Below are 21,219 nucleotides of genomic sequence, written 5' to 3'. Positions count from 1 at the left end.
CAAGATTTCAGCATGCATTTTTTGTTTTTCAGATATATTTTCCAAGATCCCAAATTATTTGTTTTTATCAGGGACATTAATTATGAATAAGGCACAAGTCCATTCTGAGATTTTCTCATTCAGGTATGGAATGAGGTAGAAAATACTTGAATTTGTAAGGTGGAATAAATACGGTTGCAACTTAATGGATATTTTTTGCACCTTTTCTGACATGGTGTAGCGCATGCTGATCTTTGGAACTACATCATGACAGTTGGGCAATCGAAAAACAGGATCATTTAGAGGATGGATATAATTTCTTCCTGACTTTGTCGATGTAGTGTTTTCAGCTGTACTACATGTGCATCATATTTAGACATCCTGTGTTTTGGCCAAACTGACCAGCACACAAGGAGATAAAGGGTGAGGCCCTATGTGGTCCTGTGTGATCCTTTCATGGTGGCCTCTGTGTCCATATTCTAAACTAAAAGAAATTATAAAAGCATTTAGGCTATACAGCTTTGTGTTTAGCCCAAATAAGTAGGCACTACCAAGTAGATTATACTCAAGCATGTGAATGTGTCTACATGGCTCTGCTGGGAAATAAATTGGTTGTAAAAAATGTAGAATAATAAATAATGGGTCAAAGGGGTCGGTTTACTTTTCAGAGTAAAATAGTAATTGTCTGTTAAAACCCCCTACTCTATTTCTCCCTGCAGTGCCAAATGAAGCTTGCATTGCCACACAAACATGTATCAAGGAAATTTTTGTATGAAAGATATTTCATGTTTCCTTTGGAAAGTACAACTCCATAATCTAACAAATAAACATTAGTAGTGACTCTTCATCAGGATCACAACAGAAACAAATTACTGGACATTTGACCTAATCTTGCACCTCATAGCTTCTCCACAATGTGCTCATTATGAAATAATCTCTACTATTTTAGCTATAGTTCTCATTACTTAGAAAACTCTTTTCTCCTTTATAGGAAATGAGGGAGATTTTGTATGTTAACATGGAGTTGTTTCAGTGTTCAGAATTTCAAATTGCTTTTGTAGTGATGTTCTAGGCAGCTAATGTTTTCACTCACACTCTCATGAGACCATGTCAGTCCTATAATGGCAGTAGTGTATTGTGAGGTCTAAGGATTACACAGGATGGTATTATTTTATTGCCAAAGTGGGTAAAAGTTCAGCATTTCCCCATGGTGCCATTTACACTTTCTTTTTTTTATTTTTTTTTTTTGATTAAACCATACAGCACATGTTGATAGAAGAACATTATCTAGACCTGATTCAGCAAAATCCTCTAGCTACACAAAAGGACTTTGGGATAAACTTGACATGAGGAATCCCTCTGATGGTATAAAACTACTGGCATAGGATTATGGCCAGGTGTGTTTGGGGTAAATATGGCTGGAATGACATGTCATCCTTGGGGCTGCCAACTGGCAGACTTGCCCTTTCTAGTTAGTATTAACAAACTGCAGCCAGTTCATCAGGGATGCAGCTGCAATTCTGGCCTTATAAATCTAATCTTTCTAAGCAGATAATCTGATAAATGTCCTTGCTGGAAGTGCAAGAGAATGCTGGGTGGAAAAGAACAGCTGGAATCCTTTTCATGTCTAATTGCCTCTTGTGTGCCGTCATTTCCTTTCACGATATAGCCAAGAGTTGGACATGAAGTGTAGTGCATAGTCCATCTTTCAACATTGGCTTAGCCCTGCCAGGAAAGGGGAGGATGCTCATTAATCCTTGACTATATTTATGTGTGTGACTCCCTTCAGTCACAATGCGAGCCTGCCTGCCATGATTCCAGGATTTCTTAATTGAGAGGAGTTCAGCAGACGTGTCTGGTATTCTCAGAGGTCCAGCTGGCATCCAATTTCCAGCAGTTTACTTAGAAACGTGAAGGTCAAGTAACTTCCCCAAGGTTACACCGTAAGTGGCTCAGCAGGGATTAGGACCCAGATTCTTCTTGCTCCTAATCTTTTGCCTTGCTAATCACTGCAGTCTCTTTCTACAAATACCTAGTAAGTTAATATTTGTAGGCATACAAGCGAAATGTTACGGTCAAACCTAAATTAAGTTTTGGGAAGAGATTTCATGAGCAGGCAGACAATGAGATAGCACTAGCAAAGCTAGCCTGTAATTGAAATATAAAATAATTAAGATTGGTTGTTGTTTATGGGAGCTGTCTTTTAATGGTGGTGGTGTGCTTCTCCTCTTGAGCTCTCCTTTCCTAGAGCTGTGCACATTTGGCCACCCTCCCTCATCACTTTTCCCTTTCTATATATGTGTCATTGGTGTTTCCTGATCTCTCCAAAGTCTTTATTTTTATTTTGTTTCACATAAATTGACTTATTGGCTCTGCAGAAGGAAGCGGTAACAAAGTAACTGTCACCTGCTAACTATTTGTCCTTAGGTACAAAGGAGTGTATATATATCTCTGATATATATACTAAAGTGTTTGGGATTGTAAGATGGTTACATCTGCCCATCTTTTATGTGGGATTGGGTCCTCCATCTTTAAGAGAAAAAACAGCAGCAAAGTTTTCAGTTAGGAAGAAGAAATACAGAAAAAAAAAAAGAGCTGAAAACCATGGTCAGTTTTATGGAGCATGAAACAGTTTGCAGTATCAGCGGGTTTTAATTAAAGGCTTATTTTCCCCAATGCAAAGTCGCTTCATTACAAACCAACAAACACGTTAACATCATAGCAGTCAGCTCTGTTCCTGTAAACAGGAACTGGTACAATTCACATGTCTGGAAAACTGCTTGGAAAGCCTGTGAAGCCCAAAACTAAAATAATAGCTAACATATCTCACATGGATTAAAGAGAGAGAAAAACATTAAAAAAAAAAAAAAGTATTTAGCCTGTTGTTAAACTAAGTCAACATAGTGTAACTGATCTGCCATTAGGCAGTGAAATCTAAAGCCACAGGGCACAATTAAAAGGCAACCTGGCACCTGCTGTCTCTAGTAAATCTTTCGAAATAGCCAGAAAGGGACTATGTGGTTTATCAAGGGATCGAAACTGGTATATGAGGGGTTTTCCATTCTAGGTCCCTACTTCAAATTTAGCCTGGTATTGGCCCAGAAGTCATTGTGTGAGCCTTGTTTTGGTCCTGTCTAAAAGGACATTCATTCCTGTCTTCACTTTTTGAAAGTTACTGCTTGATACCAATAATCTTAGCAAAAGTGCCAAAGATAATTGAACATGGAAGTGGGAGCCACTTGCAGTGTGAATGTGTATGATTAAATGCAATTATAGGGGTTTGGGACCATGTAGGGAAAGTTTGTTCTGCTGCTGCCTTTGTAAGGCTTAAATTGCAGATAGAGGATTAGCTAGCTAAAGATTCAAAATGCAAAATGGCTCAGAGTTGTTGATGATATAAAAACAGATTAATAGATTTTACTCTATGAATAATGCTTTAAAATCCATCTGAAACTTTTTAGAGAGCAAATGAAACATAGAAACTGGAGAGAATAGGAAAGCAGAGACTTCTGTCAGTGTCTGACTTTGCTGTGATATCTTGACAAGATGTAGGAAGAGCTGGATGCATTTTCAGAGGAAGTTCTAGAAACCCAGTTAAAATTCAGCCCATGAAGATATAACCATTGTACAAAAAAAGGAGGAAGGTATCTGAGTACAGGAAAGGAATCTAGGCCCTTGGTCTTCTCATTAGATTAAGGGATGGCAGGGATTTCATTAAAGGAGTTTTATCAGCAGTGATCATTGTTCAAGTAGAAGAAAGAAAAAAGCAATGAAAAAGCAGCGATACTTGCGCAGTTTCAACACAGTTCCACAGGGAGCAGACACTCAAGCCTGAGTATTTTTTAGTTCTCCCATTTGATTCTACTCTATGTTTTGAAGTGTATGGATGTAGCTAAGGTTAAAACACAGGAAGATGTGTTGTTATTCGTGTGAAAACCTTTTATATTAGGAAAGTCATTCAGTTCTTGAAAGAGACATTCCAGAAGTTCCTGATAAATAGTAAGAAAGGTACAAAATTATTGGTTTGTGGGGTAAGACAAAAAAAAATACTTTCAGCTAATATTATAGTGTTTGTTGTAGAATTATTTGCTTCTTTTAGCGCCCTCATGAGTGCTCACCTTTACACCAGCAGAAGGATAAATTGATGCAGACAGGTTAGCACGATCTGAGGTATGCAGGTATGGACACATGTGCCTAGTGTTAATGCATTAGTATTTGCCTAGAGAGAAGGTGTCGCTACTGACATACAGTCATAATTGATAGGAATGCAAAAATACACTGAATTTATGGCATTATGGAATATATAATGACATGGGGTGTGTCATGGATTAGAACAATATGGTGGTTTTAAACATTCCGGTTTGTGTATATGTAACTTCCAGAAGGAGAAATTAGCCCTCCTTTCTAAAGAAAACAAGACAAGTACGCAGGATGTATTTTGTAATGTTGCATCAGAAAGGCAGTATGTGCAATGGTGTGTGGTTTCTGGCTTGCTTGCCCACCAAGGGTAAAATCTTCCCCATTTTCAGAATGGGCTGAGGATCGCTCTGCTCCCTCAGTGTCTTTATGCATTAACAGGTTAATGCAATTCATTTTGCTTCCAACTTTTCTGGTTTTGCCAGTTCTTCTTATGCATCCAACTTGCCCTCACATATGGCTTCAGTACTGGTAGACAGTCCCTTGGGCTTCTCCCCATTAGAGAAGGTGCTCCTGTGCCACCCTACAAACTGCATCAACCACGGTGTCTCCCATGGTCAGCTCTGCATCTCTTTCTCAGTTACCTGGCTCTAACTTGTTATCCAAAGGTGCAGGGACTCCCCTCTGAGCCAGCTGGTTGGTGTAGCCCATCTCAATGTACAGGAGATGGGAAGAGAGGCTCTGGGTGGCATTGTACTTTTTAGTTGGTATTTTGCTCTTAACTCCTCGTCTTGAATGTTGGATCTTTCCCTAGCTAAAGTTCTGATCCTTTTCCTGCTTTCTAAACATGTTCTTAGTTCCTCTTCCTACTTAATGCTGTTTCCTAATCCTGCCTGGATTCCTCACTCTTGCCTCTCTCTTTTCTAGCCCTGATTTCTGCTTTGAGTTGGCTCTCCTGACCTCATTTCAGCTCTTCCTGCTCCTGAAGACATTTGCATACATGGAGACTAAAATGACAATGAGTCAAACTTCATCATCTTCACTTAATTTTGCAATCTCTGGCTTTTCAGAGATTGAGATTTAAGTGAGGATAGAATGCGGTTCAGTGGGTTTAGTTTATCCCAATCAAGAAATAGGTCATGTGGAAATTATAGTTCTGATAGCAAGGCAAGGTATCCAGGGAGGTGAATGATATCTTGGAGTAGATTATTACTGATGGAGTTATATGTGGTAAGATGGGAATAGCACAGGAAATTTAAGAAAGTTGTGTACATACCTAAGAATGTACATCAGAACATAAGCATCTTCCATCTGTTGTCCAGAAGAAAATGATAAATATAATAATAATAATTAAAAAAAATTACTCATTTGAGAAATGGGAAGGCAGAGAGATGTTCTCCCCAGAATTTTAGAAGACTCAGTAACTTCCTAAGAAATTTTCCCTCACTGTAGAATCTTCATGTGCAAGTGATCAGAAATTGTGTTTGAAAAAACTACGTAAGTGCATGTGGGATATTCAGTTATAATAGGGCCTCTTAACCAGATCTGTCTGTCTGGTGGGTGAATTAAAATAATTAAAAAGGGGACTGAGTCTATTTAGCAGTGTCATCTGGCTGAAACCAGGTTCCAGCAGAACTGGAGGAGCCGACAGCAAATGCTTTGTGCTCTTTTCCCAGTTTGCTCTCCAGCACGCAGCAGTCTCAGGCACAGGGACATCTTGAGTCAGAGGTGGTATCTTTTTTTTTTTTTTTTTTTTTTTGGTTCATCTGTGAATTTGTCTCATAGCTTTTCAAACTCATGTGTTTTTTGGTATCTGTAGGTTCTTGTGAGGATGTGTCCCTTGTTTTATCTGTGAAATGCACATAGCACCCCTTTTATTTGTTTTGAATTGTCTGTCAATAACTTAATACTAATCCTTGTAATTCTTTTGCTATGAGAACAATTCCTCATAGGGAGCAGTCATCCTTGCTCACCTTCTTTATATGACTTCTGTCATATTCCCTCTAAGTTACCCTGCGTCGAGGTCTGAGTTTCTCCATTCTTGCGCTGAAGCCATTCCGTACATTTGCCTTCCTGCTTCGTAACCCCCTGTTCTGTTGAATCCCGCCTGAGAAGGCAAAGCAGAGCCGTGTGTGCTGGGGAGGATCTGTGACTCAGGTAGTGGCTACATGGTGCTTCCAGTTATCCTTTTCTACAGCTATTCCTTTTCTAACGATTCTTAACTTCTATTTGTGTTTATTACCCTTATGGTTATTGCTGAGTTCCCAACATGGTTTTCATATCTGTCTATTATACCACCTACTACGCCCATCATTTTCTATGGAAAATTACTATTGCTTTTCCCTGCGTGCATTCCTTTATGTTAGTATTGAATCTTATCTTCCGCTTTCTTGCCCAGCTCCTCAGCACTGTGAACCCTTTCTGTGGTTCTTTGCAGAAAACTGTGAAGAGCTTATTGTCAGCTTTTTCACTGTGGTATTTCATCCTTCCTGTCTATTTATGAATATTCAGAATAGCAGAGGCCTTAACAGAAATTTTTGTAGGAGTCTTTGGAAACTTTAAAGAAAATTGAATTTAAATTCCCGTAACTTGCTTTCTGTCTATCACTACTTTTTTTCCCCACCAAGGCAACTAACTCCTTTAGAAGCATTTGTGGGAAGACCTTGTTAAAAAGTTCTTTAAAAATCTAATTAACATTTGTCAACAAGCTCTTCCCTGTCATCAGGCACAGAGGCCATCTCAAAGCCTGAGATGCCTGATACTTGTGGAACGTGTCACAAAACCTGCGTTTAATGAACTCCAAAGTCCTGTTTTTATAAATATTTATAAATCCATGGATCCTTTGCTTGCTTAGCCATTTCTGTCAGTTCACTACGCGCATCAGACTTGGGAGATAATAGCTCTTTGCTCTCCCCATAAATCCTGTCCATGTACTATCTTCCAATTCTTTTGGCTCGAAATCACTTTTAACTGAAGAGGGTTCACATCACACACGATGATTACTTATTTCCTTCTTTATTCCTTTAGAGCTCTTGATTCTGGTCTTAGCCATGTTGTTAGTTTGTGTTGTTGATTTGTTCTTTAACCTTTTTTAATGACACTTAATTTGAGACAGATTCTCTTGCACATATTCCACAAAGAAGAGTTCTAATGCAGAAACCTCCACGAGCTCTGTACTTACATCTGTAAAAACAGATGCAAACAATTCATTCTGTTTTTCTTCTGTGGTTTGATCTGAGTGCTCGTTTCGTACATTGTTCATCTATTGGCTGTACAGATTTTCTGGAAGACTTCCTGCTCCTGATATTTTTCTTATGACATGGGCTAAATCATTCTTTATTTATAATGGATAAAATTCGGAATCACTCTGCTGTTTTCAGTAACAGCAAGAACAACTTAATCTCATACATCTGCCTATTTCATCATTTAATATACCTATTAAATAACAAAATTCAATTCATTAAGATTTCTTTCCTAGGTTGGGTCTAATGAGGCCATAACCATATTCTTCTGTACTGCTTGGCAGTACCTCCTACAGTCTTGTATCATCAGGGCAGCTCAAGGACTATTTGCTTTCCTAAAAGATAGCAAGTTTTGAAAATGTTGATGAAAAATATACCAAGGATTTTTCTCTCTTCATGGCTACAGCTGGGTGGACAATATCACGGGAAGCAGAAGGCTGAAATCCTGGTGGAAGGAGTCATGGACTAACCTGATCGAGAAGGAAAATTATGCCTAGGAATTGACAGATTTTACTTAGCATTGGTGGGCCAAATGTCTAGAAAGACAATCTTTGAATTTGGAGCAAAAAAGAGCAAAGACGTGTCTGCTATTTCTTTTAAAAATGTCTGGTTCATAGGAGTTAGAAAAGAACTGCTGTGACAGCAACAAGATGTCTGAGACGAGCAATCTAACTGCTAGATGGTTGTTTCGAATTCTTGTAATGAACTGTAAATTAAAAGAGTAATCTTACATGTAAACAAAATAATATAAATGGAGCGTTCAAAGAAAACATATTTACTCCATTGGAGACTAGTTCCAGTACAAATATCTTTAAAATGCCAGTACGCTACAGTGGTTGTATACATTCTGGAGACAATACCCAATGCTCAAAAATAAAATTGATTGCAGATGTTGGAGGAACTTTTTTGGTGAAAAAAGAACTGCTATGGGATAATTCATGTGTAAATATGACACTGTCTTGCAAATGAACATCTTTCTCAGGGACTCGCATTGTAAAGTGAACCAAATTCAATTTAATTTGGGAAAAAAAAGAAAGAATGAAGTAGTTTTACATGGATTTAACTCCTGATTTTTAAGAATTTGGGAATTCAACAGCGATGCTTATATATCATGCCTACCTAGATACACTATGAGTGATCTCTTAGTGCGAAAGATGTTCTGTTTTTTTTTATGCAGAATTCATTCATCCTTAAGACATGGCAGTGCTTGATACTACCTTAAAGACATCATATTCTAAGGATAACATAAAACTACTTAGAAAATAACCAAATCTGCATTCATGTACTCAGTCCCAAGGGGTGCCTGATGTCACTTGGCGGTTCTGCTGTCAACATCAGTATGTTCAGAAATACATCTGCTCTCCTGATCTTTCATTCCATTCTGAAGCACTTGAGCACCCTGTGCTAAGACTTTGGTCTCATTTCAGTTTCCTCAATAACTTCCAGTTTCGTGTTTCAGCTGGGAGTGGTGCGAGGGCAGTTGCTGTGTTCGTTGGTTTCCACTTCCATGAGCGAGAACATTCAAACACATCTCAGAGGCAGCCTTGACTGTCATTGTTTGTATTCTCAGGACTTCTGCAAAATGGGAAGGCCAGAGGCTACTATGTAGGGAAGTTGGGGGAGAGTTTTGGGGGACACTGACTTTAGCGATAAGGAGCTTTCATGGTTATTTTATAAGGAGCTAATGCATAATGGATTTTTTTTGATGGGTCTGCTCATTTTTATCCTTTTTCACCAAGCAGTCAACTCTCTTCTTTTTTCCATACGTATCTTAATCCCAATATAAATTTATTGTTGGGTTTGTCTTGATGACATCTTTTCTGATTACTCCCATACTGCAACAAATCTCAATGTATATGGTAAATTGGACAGTATTCCTTCATTTTTTCCCCTTTTGTTGGAATAATCTCATTACTTTGCAGGTTTTCTTTTTTTTTTTCTCCTGTGCTTGACATTCATATGTATTTTGCATTTGAGTGATAAGGTGATACACTACAAGTAAAATACTTTCTTCTATGTCTACGTGCTAATCTGTTGGGAGGGGTGACAATGCAATGTAACTTTTCATCCCTGCATTAGGAAAACAAGTATTCTAACACAAGTTTCGGACTGTAGCTGCAAGCTGGACTCTGATGATTTCTGTGGATAATTCTTTTCTTATATTTTTTCTGACTGTGAGGTTGTAGGCAGAGCCATAGACATACTGCTTTTCATTTTGTTCTTTAGTTGTAACAAGCTTGCAGATCCAAAACACTGCCGGAACAATTTGTACTCATCACTTGACCATTTATGCGAATGTAACGAATTAGAGACCAGAAGAATGATCTCAAGATTTGCATGTAAAGTACCAGTATATTTCTCAGTATATTGCTTTTGGTACAAATTGTTTCATTTGGGCATAGCAGAATCTGTGATATAGTTTGATTTGTGAAGATACTCTTTTGGGCCAAAAAAACAGAAATTCAGCGTGGCTTCTACTCATTTGGTCTTGCAGTCAAGGATACAAGGGAAGCGAATGATGTCAGTGTGAATGAGGAATGAAAAATATGTTCTTTGTGAATGGATCCTTATTATACGTGCGCACACACACACTCAAAGACAGCAACAGGCCTCCTTGCTCCTAAATCCAATCCTTACCAAACAGTGTTTTGTCGACGCGGGGGTCTCGGACACCACGGACACGATCAATGTGATCAAGCAGTGCCAGTTTATTCAGGGTTCCAATCGCGCTTATATGCAAGATTTCCCCGTACACGCGAGCGCTTCTTTACAAGGATTGGTCAAGACCCCGCGTCTACGCATCTAACTATACAGTGTGAGTGCCCACGGTCCTCCCATTTAATGACCGTCCCCCTCTTCCTGTTTGTCTTAATTCTTTGACTCCTTATCTGATTGCTCCTTATCTTTTATTCAACAGTCTTTTCATCCTTTCAAGCTAGGTCCGGCACCCTGGTGCCCCTCTGAGGCCCATCTGCCCTTTTGTCTAGGCCTAACACCTATCTGCCCTTTTATCTAGGTTTGGCACCTACCTGGCTTGCTCACCGCATGACCACTGGCCTTCAGGAATCCCACAGTGTTTTTTTAAAACTTGGTTGGAATTAGAAGATGTGGTAAGATTTCTGGAGGAAAATTTGGCCGATTTCTCAGTCAAACAGTTGTGAGTTGGTTTGAGCTTCTTCCTCTTTGGGAGCAGACACCCAAGGATTACTTGGTTTGATTTTGGAGGCTAAGCTCAGAAAGATTTTCCTCTTCAATGTCCTTTTCATTCGGGAGTCATCTTTATTCCCTGTTTCTGCCATGGTCGTCGTTTGTTCCTTTTGACCATTTTGTGTGTGTCTTCATACTCTGTATGATTTTATCTTTCCATGGGCAGCACATCTTTACAGCCCTGTGTTAGTGTCATATGTAGTCTATCCTTCTTCTAAGTAACAATAATAATAATAATGTGTTACTAAGCAAATATTTCTTTTTGTAGTGGTTTCAGTTTTGATTTTGGTATTATTTTGAGCATCTGCATATGCACCAACTACTCTAATTCATGTATAATGCCCCCAAGGCTTTCACTGCTGCGCTCTCCTATGGACATCCACCATACTTTGTGCACTTCATCCATCTTCGGTCTACACGGGCCCACAGACGTGCCCCGTGACGGCCGCACTAGCTTTCACACGTGCTGGGGCAGCAGGACGTGTAAAAACAGGAGCAAAGAGCCGCGCAGAGGAGGCCGCGCCGCTCCCGGCCGTGTCCCCGGGCCGCCCCAGGGTCTCGCCCGCGCACGAGGCGGCGGCGTCGCGGCCCCCTCTGCCGCGCCCGCCGCGAACGCTCCCCGCCGTGGGCCTCGTCGGCCTCCGTCCGCGCCGCCAGGTGAAGCGCGTATCCCTCCGCCGCGGCCGCCCCCACCCCCCGCCGCCGCGCTCGGCGGCCCCGGAGTGCCCGGATGGAAACTGTTATGGCCGCCAAGAGCGACGCGCCGCGCTGCGACGGCGGCCGAGGTAGCGCCGCGGGACGGGACGGGCTGGGCCGCGGCGCGGCGGGAGGGCACGGGCGGCGGCGCAGGGCCCAGCGGGAGCCGCGACCCGCGGCAGGGCAGGGAGCCGCGCTGCGCAGCCCCCGCGCGTAGCCCCGCGCCGCCGCCGCGGCCCCGCGCGGGCGGGGAGCGGGACGGGACGGGCGGGCCCCGCGAGCGGCGCTTCATGTCAACCCGGGCACCGTATCCCTCCGCCAGGGTCCGCGGGCGGTGGCGGCGGCGGCCGCGGCTGCCCCGCGCGGCGCCTCCCGGTGGCGGCCGCGAGGTCCGGGAGCCGCCGCCGCCGCCACCGCCGCCCTGTCCCCGTCCGCGTCGCGCTGCGCGAGGGGCCGCAGGTGCGGCGGGGGGGGCGGCCCCGCGGAGCCGCTGCGGGGACCCCAGGGCGCTGCGGTGGCCGCTCTGCCCGAGCATCGCGGGGCGGCGGGGATGGGAGCAGCGGCGCCGGCTGCAGAGCTGGAGCGTGCGCGGGTGCTGCGGGAATCCTGGCAGTGCTCCCGCCGGGGAGGGCGTCTGCAGCTCCCTTTTTTAAAAAAAATATTCTTATTTTTAATTAAATGCAAAATCGGCTCCCAAAAGGTACTAAACTCAGGACTCTCTTATTTATTTATTCTTGTTAGATTAAGTTATGTAACTGAAACTTTTTTTTTCCTCCATGTGCTTTTTTTTTTTGACAAAACACTTATCGAAGCACCCATAGAGTGAAAAAAACGAGGTTTAGAAATTGCTCTGCACTTGCACTTTTTGTGTGTGCGTGAGTAGCTTTATGTTCACTGTCCACTTAAATATTTTCAGAGTTTGTGTTTATGATATCTATTTAACAGTCTGCTTGCTTTCATATTTAATTTCAAAGATGTTCCAAGTATTGTGCATGTACCACTTTTTTCTCCTTTAGTTTTGCAAAATTTTTGGTGGAAATTACTTTTTCTTTAGTTCCCTAAGTTTTTTTTTCCTGTGGTTTATTTTTTGTTTTGCTCCAAGACAAGCTTGTGTTAGGTTAAAGTTAAAGTTTGATGGACTGAAGTGCCAATTAGTATTTTTAGCAGTTATTATGTCTGTATACTTGCCACAGTTAAGAATGCCTGTGAATAATTGCAGAATGAAGATTAAAAAAAAAAAGTTTTAGGAGGAGCTTAATTGCTATCTCTTAATTCCAATCATAAATTTACAGTTTGTGATGTATTCAGTGTTGTTCTCTGATGAGGGAGAAGATGGTGTGTTTACTTTTTTTTTTCTAATTTAAAAAATGCATGCAACTTAAGATAGAAGGATTTCCGTCATGCTTTCATTCATACCTTTAAAAATATCTGTCTTTTTGTTTGCAGACGTTCTTTCAGCTTTTCTCCTGACTGTGGCCTTTTACGAGTTTTATATATTTACCTCTTCTGTGAGAGTGGGAAAATGTTAAAAAGGCTGTTGAAGAATTGAAGTCTAGTCTATTCTTGATGAGTAAGTTTGATTTTTTTTGATAAAATAAAGATCCTTTTTTTAATTATACAAGTTAATAGTGTCATTTACTATGCTGAAAGTGTTTGTAGATATTTGCATGGTGCCCAGTAATAACAAAATTAATTTTCATGGTTAATTATCTAGAGATCTCAGTGCAGTTTGGAAATGTCCAGCTGAGATACTTTGCAAAGCATATTTACACTTTATCTGATTAATGAAAGGATGCCCAACCGAGGAGCACACCAGCCCCACATTAAAAGCTTGAGGTTTGGTGTCTGCACCATTTTGAATCCATTTTTGGTTTTATACTGTCGTATAAATATTTCAGGTTTTAGTATCTGACAGTATTCCCTTTTAATTTGAACAACAGGCTGCTATTTGGGGATAATATACTATATGATGCAACCTGTAAGCTTCATGGCATCTTTGTATTTATAAATGTTTGTCAGGCGACACACCCAGGCCATGTTTTGGTCACTTATTTATGTTGTAGTCCAACTTACTCCTATTCAGCCTCAAGGGGTTTGGCACTGGCAGGAGCAAGCATTATAATACAGTATTTTTTGGTGCAGATGGGGTGTAATATATGTGAATTGTTCTTAATGCTCAGAGTAGAGCAATATCACATGTATTAATCGTCAGTGTGGAAGACAGGAAATGTATTGTTCAATTTAAAAAAAAAGGATGGAATGCCTAGGAGTAATTTTAGAGACTCCCAGTGTGGTGTGGTTTCTTAAAGTTGCTTTGAGTATCAAATGTATAGTTGAAAAGTATGTGGTCTTGTAATTGAAGAATAGGATTAATTGAATTTAATAATGAAACCCTTATAAAAGGTAGAGATGTTTGCTTATGATATTTTCAAGGATTGTGTAGAATTGTTAATATCCTTTTCTAAGAATACAATAAAACATATATTAAAAAATATGTTTTGCTTTTCTTACTTCTGGCTGGGGTACATAAAAATGGCCTTGAAAATATTCTCCTTTTTTTTTCTGTTAAATATTTATGTGTTTAATACTAGATCCTCTCATTTCATAGGTTTATGAGAAAATATTTGGAAGACCTTAGTGATGCTGACTATAATGGCTTGAAGGTCTTGTGCTTGAGTGCTATAGGGCGCGGATGTGATTATTCTTTCAGTTTAAATGTGAATAAATAGGATGATCTGATGACTTCCAATTTTTTATTGCTTCAGGGTGGACAGGGGAACGGGGGGGGATCTGATCAGATTTCAGCCAATGACTTACTAATTTCTGCAACTGAAGAAGACAGTGATGCTATGGCTTTTTCACTATTGAAAAAAGTATTTAGCAAAAAACACAATATAGAAGGCAAGAGTGAGTGCAGTACAACTCCAATGTTCCTTTTCCCCTTCACTTTTTGAAGTGGAAGTTGTTTTCTGTGTCATTCTGTTTCTGCTGATTTATGTTGACACGTGAGAGTGGTGTTTGAGTGTAAAGTGTCAGTGGAGCCCACTATAGAATCGTCAATGTGAAATCCACAGAAAGAGAAGGATACTGAGCTTACCCACTCAAGCCTCTGAATCCATGGGGAAGTACTGCTCACTCTCATACTCGTGTTCTGAAGAAAAAAATACTATAGTAGAACCTATAGCGTGAAACAGAATTAAACTTACATCTGCTGACTGGTTTCTACTACTTTAAACTTGTACCTTTCGATTATGTGATACTAAAGGTGGCCTCATGACTCATTTGTGATGACTGAGTTGGTTTGGTGCTCTGTGTGTTGATAATGGTCACTTTTCCATTAGTGAAAGAAATCTTTTTTTTTTTTTCTTTTTTTTTTTTTTTTTAAAGAACAATAGTTACCTACTGTGAAATTAACAGCCTGTAATAATAATAATAATAATAATAATAAAACTTCTGTTGAGTTTGGCTTGTTTTTAGTACTTCGACTAGGCACAATTAATGACCCATGTCACAGAGGAGGTAGTGAGTTTATATTTGCATGAAAATCTGGGCTTATCGGATCCCAAAGCAAGTACTAACTTCATTTAAAAGCAAAAATCTTCAGTTCTGATGTTTACAGTGCTGTAGCAGGATAAAAATCGAGGTAATGAAGTACCAAAATATTTTCCTCGTTTTCAGTAGCTATCCCTTAAAGGTTCCCTCCCCCCACCTCACCCCATAAATATGTTGCTTTTTTTTTTAAAAAAAAAAAAGGTATAATATAGTGCCTTCTTTTTGCCTTATGCTTTTTTTTTTTCTTTCAAATGCTACTATAGCGATGACTTCAAAGATTGCCATGTGTTCATTAATGGATTGTAATCTGTTCTCATTGCATTTGCTCTAGAAATAATATTTGCTATGTTTGTTTTCTAATTTCAGGGGAATAAAATGGGGAAGTTCTAGAACCTTGAGGATAATTCTGCATGGTAGTTTGCTGCAGGATCTAAGACAAATCTCAAGAATTCCCCCAAAAGGAGAAGGAATACTTAAAACAATGCCATCGGAAAAGGAACGGATTTTTTGTGATAAAGAAAAAAATAATTTATTAAACCACAATGCTGCAAAGAAACTTTCTATGGATACTACTTTGGAAAAAGCACTGGTGAATGATACTCTAAGTATGATGCCTCGGCCAGCAATTGTAGATGTCAGTTTCTCTTATGGATTGAAAAATGTGAAAATTGATTTACCCAAGGTGAACATTCCAAATGAAGTATTAATGAAACATGAAGTTGATAGATTTAGGAAATTGTTTCAGTGTAAACAGCAGACTGCAAGGAAGTCTTTAAATCTGGAGAAAATAAACGGAAGCAGTCCCAGTTGTTCAGAGGGAAGCCACTTGCAAAATAAACCAGAAGTGCAATTTGAGGAAGGGTTGAAAACGACAGCAAAGATACTTAATTTCACTTGCACAAAGTGCAAGGATAATATTCGATACAGCCCAAATGATCTACAGAAACATTTTCAGTTGTTACACTATGGCGAATTGCCTTTGTATCCTTGTGAAATGTGTAACTTCTCAGCTAATGACTTTCAGTCCTTCAAACAGCATAGACGCACCCATCGCAGCACTTTAGTCAAATGTGAGCTCTGTAATGATGAGCATATGTACACTTTGTTGGATTTGACAAAACACTTCACAGCAGAGCATTGTGTAAATGGTCACTTTCAATGTGAAAAATGTGGGTTTTCTACCCAGGATGTGGGCACATTTGTTCAGCACATTCACAGACATAATGAGGTTCCATATAACTGTGGAAAATGCCGTCACATGAGCTTTACAAAAGAGGAGTTCCAGAAACATCTTCTTGTCCATGCTGGTACGTTTCCTTTTGGTTGTCAGTACTGCACTTACAGCACGCCACGGAAAGATTATCTTTTAAAACACATTATAGCTTTGCATAGAGACCACCTGTATGCAAAAGAAAAACTGGAAAAGGATAAATGCGAGAAAAGACTAGTAAAGACCTCTGCGGGATTAAAGCTCGTGTTAAAAAGGTATAAAACGGGAACATCAAAGAAAGCACTCTGGAGACGGAAAAAGATAAGCAGTGAGAGTGACAATCCTGAAGAAAATTCACAAATATTAAGAAGTAGGAATAAAATCCACCTGAAACCTGAGGAGCAGAACCAGTTTGTAAGAGATGTGGAAGCAAATGAAGAAAAAGGTGAAATTATATATAGCGAAAAGCATAATTTCACAGGTGGGATGCTCTCTGCTGCTACTACTCAATACAATAAAGCAGATGATGGAGCCAGTTATGGCCTGGGATTACTGAAGAATGCTGTTCATGGGCCCACAGTATTGATGGTCAAAAATAATAAAATCTCAGTTCCTGCAAATTACAGCGCTAAATTTATGGGATTTAAAATGGTAGATGGAAAGCAACATATTGTTATAAAGTTATTACCTACGAGTAAGCAAAACTCACATTTGTTGGGTCAGAAAGCTGATGCAGTTAAGGATAGCCCTGCATCTTTGCTACAGACTGCTGATGGCTGTAGCTTATCTTCAGGTGCTTTATCACATGTGACTGAGCAGACAGCCTTGAAGAACAACCATGTTCACGCATTAACCTCTACTCCGTTCTCTTTTTCTGCTCTTCATTCAGGAAAAACAAAAGTGGAGAAACAAAATAACTCCTCATTGTGTGGTAGAGGTATTTCCCAAACTGTAGCACCGAATGTAGCTGTGGAAAAAAGTTCAAGTCATTTGCAAATGAAGTTGGGCTCAACTGTGCCTCCATGTGATGAGGTGACAAAAGTTGGAACTCGAAGTACTGTCTCATGGGGAAGCTATAGTCCTCCGAGTCCTCCTCAGGTATTGCCACCTACGATTGCCAATTCCCTTCATTGTGACCCTATGAAAATGCCCTTCTTCCCGGAATTGAAAAAGCAAAACGGTGGCCTGAATAATAATAATAATGGAACTAATAATCTGTGTTATTCATCTTCCGTTGATTCTTCTAATGAAGGGTTGCTTTCTTTTCATAATTATTCAAAAATTGACACTTCAGATAACCAGTGTAGCATTTGGATGTCATCAGATGACAAAACTAAAGAATTTTTACCCAGCAAAACATTTTCTTTTCAAAACAGTAGGAGAGGCGAATCTCCATCTTCATTTTCAGAGTTAGTAAAAGGCTTAAAGCCAGAAAAAATTGTATCATCTCCATCAAATATTAATAAAACCTGTGGACACATAAACACTAAGAATAACTACATGTCTTCTAAAAGCCAGTCTAAATGTGTTATTGGCAGAGAGTGTTTTGTGGAAGACCAGCATAGTAATGGCCAGCAGTATTTGGACACTAACGTAAATCAGGGCTTTGTGAACGTAGCAGAGAAATTTCAAGAAAATGCCATGGATTGTGTTAACTCAGCCTTAATGCCTAAAATCACGTCAGTTTTCTCATTACAGAGTGAACAGGCAGCTAATTATTTGTCCCCTGAAATAAATCAGTTATTGCAAGATGTGTTAAAAGTGAAAGCAACTACTCAGCAAGAATTCCACAGCAAGTCAAATAACTGTGTAAAACTTCATTCTGACAAGTTGCTTTCGAGTCATGACACAGGAAATGAAGCCTTTGTGCAGTTAAAGAGCCCAGCAACTGTGTGTGAGTGTCAGAGGCCGCCTCCTAATGTAGCCTTTCCTTTATGTGAGAGAGACTTGAGCCTGAGATGTAGCGCAAATGAAGGCATACATTGTGGGAGGGAAAGAAAGATATCCAGGGCATCATTTGATTCACAGGGGGCGAGTAAATTATCCAGAGCTGCAGATGTTGATAAGTTGCTTAAAACTGATGCAGATGCATCCGTAATGCAGCAGTTACAGAAAATGCAGTCTACAGCCCAAAGTTGTAGCTTTTCACCGGTGCATCAAGAACAGAAGAAAGCTCTTCTAGTTCAGTCACCTCCATCAGGATTTTTTGTACCTTTGCACCTTGCTAATCAACCTGGATTGCAGGTTGTTTCAGGAAAATCTCTTCCATCCACCAGTTCGTCGGATGGCCCTTTGACTAAAGGGGTACCTGCCTCTTTTGTTTTAAATAAAGGACCTGGAATGATTTTGACTTTTAGTGGGGCAATTGGAACAGTTGCAAATGTCCCTAGTGATAGTTCTCATGTTTTAGGAAGAGCAGCATCCAGAGAATATGGTAAAATAACCATACCAGCTTCAAAAGCAGATGTGAAAAACGACAGTTTTAGAAGAACGAGAAGTTCCAGTAATAGGAAAACGTGTAGTATGGCAAATGACTCGTCGAATAGCATGCCATTCAAAGGACCCCTGGTAATTACAAACTCATCCGAGTCATCTGTGAAAGGAATTTCTTCTGTGAAAGTGTTAACAGAGCATCAGAATGCTGTCTTTGGTTCCTTGGAGTCAGCAGAAGAACAGGAAGTTCAACAGAAACAACGTGTTTATGCGCTTTTACCTGATGGACAGCAGGCCGTTTTTCTGAAATGTATGACACCAAACAAGCCTGTAGTACAGAAACGTAGTGTTTTTCAGGATAATGCTTATTATCAAAATTGTCAACCAAAGAAAACTGGAGCCATGCAACAAAAGCTTTTGGTGAAAATTAGGACTTCCTCTTCAGAGTCCCTGGCAGATGCAGATCGGTTGGTCAGCAGCTCAGTGCCCTCACTACACGTGGACAACACGCAGTCCCCTACCCCTGCACTAGCAAACAAACAAGCTAATCTTAATTCTAGTGATGCCTTAATATTACCAGGTAGGTTCATGCCAGCAAATGCCTCTGTGGCAAGCTCCAGTCCAGCCTGTTGTATTCGTCCTGTAGAACCAGTATGTTCTGCCAAACCTGCAGGGACACTTTTGCAGAAAGGTTCTGGCGAGAGCACGCAGGTAGTAACAGCTAACAACAGGAATCGCTGTGCTAGCCACAAGTCCACATGGAGCACCAGAAACAGAATCGCAAAAGTAAAACCTCGTTTAAAACAAACAGGGCCCCAAGGTTCAGAAACTGTGGTTTTGCAGAGAAACAAGAATTTCAAACGAAAAAGAAAGGATGATTACTCAGAACCTCCAAGAAAGAAGGTGATGTTACACAGGAAGTGCAAGGAAAAGAATCAAACTGGAGTTGTTAGTGAATCAGGTGGCCCTTACAAACCAAGGGCATCAAAGGATACTGTGAGGACTTTGAAACTACTTCCTTTTAATTCTAAACAGCTTGTGAAATGTCCCCGGCGAAATCAGCCAGTTGTTGTACTTAACCATCCTGATGCTGATGTTCCAGAAGTAGTAAATGTAATGAAAACCATTGCTAAATTCAAAGGACACGTTCTTAAGGTTTCGTTGTCAAAAAGAACTATTGAAGCTCTCCTGGAGCCAGCTTTCTGTAATGGTTTGGACCGAACTACTGAGGATCTTTCTCAAAAGAGGCATAGGACAATAAAACCTATCAGCCCTGTAAAAGAAAGATTTGTGTTAAAATTGACACTGAAAAAAACTAGCAAAAACAATTACCAGATTGTAAAAACTACCTCTAATAACACCTTGAAAGCTAAGTTTAGCTGCTGGTTTTGTGGTAGAATATTTGACAATCAGGATAATTGGGTAGGACACGGACAGAGGCATCTGATGGAGGCTACTCGAGATTGGAATTCATTAGGGTAATGATGACCAGCGAAGAAGGAAAATCTTAAATACCATGCAGTATACCTTTGAGAAAGAGAATCTAGTTGAATTATGATGCACAAGTCATTTTGTTCTGGGTTTCAGTTTTGTAACTGAAATTTAAATATAATGCAAAATGGATGTATTTTAAAAGGAAGAACAGATTCTCTGCTGGCATCAGGCTTTGTGATACATCAAGGGACTTTGTGGTTTAGATGACTTGTAACTAATTGAAAAAACAATTTCATAAAAATATATATTATTTTTTGTTACTATTATCATGTCCTATATTTTTATTCTATAGAATGAGTCTTCAGGGCTTTTGTTCTGTAAATACTTAAGAAACCTAAACATGTAAATATTTTTATACTTTGCAGTTATTTGATATAATTTTTGCACAGAAGTTATTTTCCCTGCCCTCCTTTATTTTTCATTTCTGTGCATGCACTACTAAAATAAATTTTTATCTTTTTTTTTTTCAGCTACACACAGTTGCTATCCTGGGATTTTTTTCCACTCTTGATTTTATTTTTCAGGGATTGAACACTATTGTTAGCAAGTGCCTAAAAGATGTGAAGCAGTTTACATTGTCAACTGTGTAACCATAGGTCCAAATAGGACCATTTCCCCAGTTTCATTTAAAAAAAGCCATATGTGAATGCTTTAAGCTATATTGCTATGCACATGACACTTGTACTATTTCTGTGCAGTTTGTCTACTTTCTTAGTGAAGTATTTTTCATATAAATTAATAAAACATGTTACAATTGTGTTTAATACAGTGAGCCTGAGAATGGAATCAGTTGAAAATATACAGTATATATATTCATAATGTATATGGTGTTTAAGAAGGGTAAACATTCCTAATCTGTATTGACTCTATCGCTATTAAATTTAATATAACTTGTGTTTACAGAATATGACTATAAGCATTTATAGAAAATGTTTTTGTTTTATACTGTGTCTGACACAAACCCTGTAAGAGAGGCAGCTTATAAGGAAGGGTAGAGCAACGTTTCAGGCCTGTAACTGGATAGTAGTATTTTTCCAGGTGGAAGTAATGTGCCCCCATAATGACTACATAGTATTTCCTTGTTGCATACTCAGATGATCTGCTTTTTAATATATTTGGTAAAGTCCGGGCTTCAGTTACTCCTCTCTCATTTTACTGGCCAGGAGGGTAGGACTTGCCGGAGCCTCCGTGCTTCCCGTCGGTTACTGTAAGGGTGATCTGCAAAGGAGGGAGCTTCATGCTGCTTAATGTCCGTATGAGGGTGTGTGA

At 39.8% G+C, this 21,219-nt stretch overlaps 1 protein-coding gene across 2 annotated transcripts; it reads left to right on the top strand.

The window, feature by feature from the left end:
* Positions 1-11,288: 11,288 nt before the first annotated feature.
* ZNF518A (zinc finger protein 518A) lies at positions 11,289-20,855 on the top strand. Of its 2 annotated transcripts, XM_088528721.1 has the most exons (3): positions 11,289-11,350; positions 12,708-12,831; positions 15,180-20,855. In XM_088528721.1, the coding sequence occupies exon 3, from the start codon at positions 15,295-15,297 to the stop codon at positions 19,936-19,938; it is 4,644 nt and encodes a 1,547-aa protein (XP_088384847.1). In that variant the 5' UTR covers positions 11,289-11,350; positions 12,708-12,831; positions 15,180-15,294; the 3' UTR covers positions 19,939-20,855. The 2 variants fall into 2 exon arrangements, with proteins under 2 accessions (XP_088384847.1, XP_088384848.1); XM_088528722.1 differs by lacking the exon at positions 12,708-12,831.
* Positions 20,856-21,219: the final 364 nt, after the last annotated feature.

This window comes from Tinamus guttatus, unplaced genomic scaffold (genome assembly GCF_059628265.1).
Source record: "Tinamus guttatus ecotype Peru unplaced genomic scaffold, ASM5962826v1 Tinamus_guttatus_pri_ptg000314l, whole genome shotgun sequence".
Lineage (NCBI taxonomy): Eukaryota > Metazoa > Chordata > Aves > Tinamiformes > Tinamidae > Tinamus > Tinamus guttatus.
The sequence above is the reverse complement of the archived record's forward strand: the minus strand, read 5'-3'. Positions and strand labels throughout refer to the sequence as shown.

Coding starts and splice junctions, on each gene's coding strand:
- ZNF518A (XM_088528722.1), top strand. CDS start 15,295: ATGCCATCGGAAAAGGAACGGATTTTTTGTGATAAAGAAAAAAATAAT.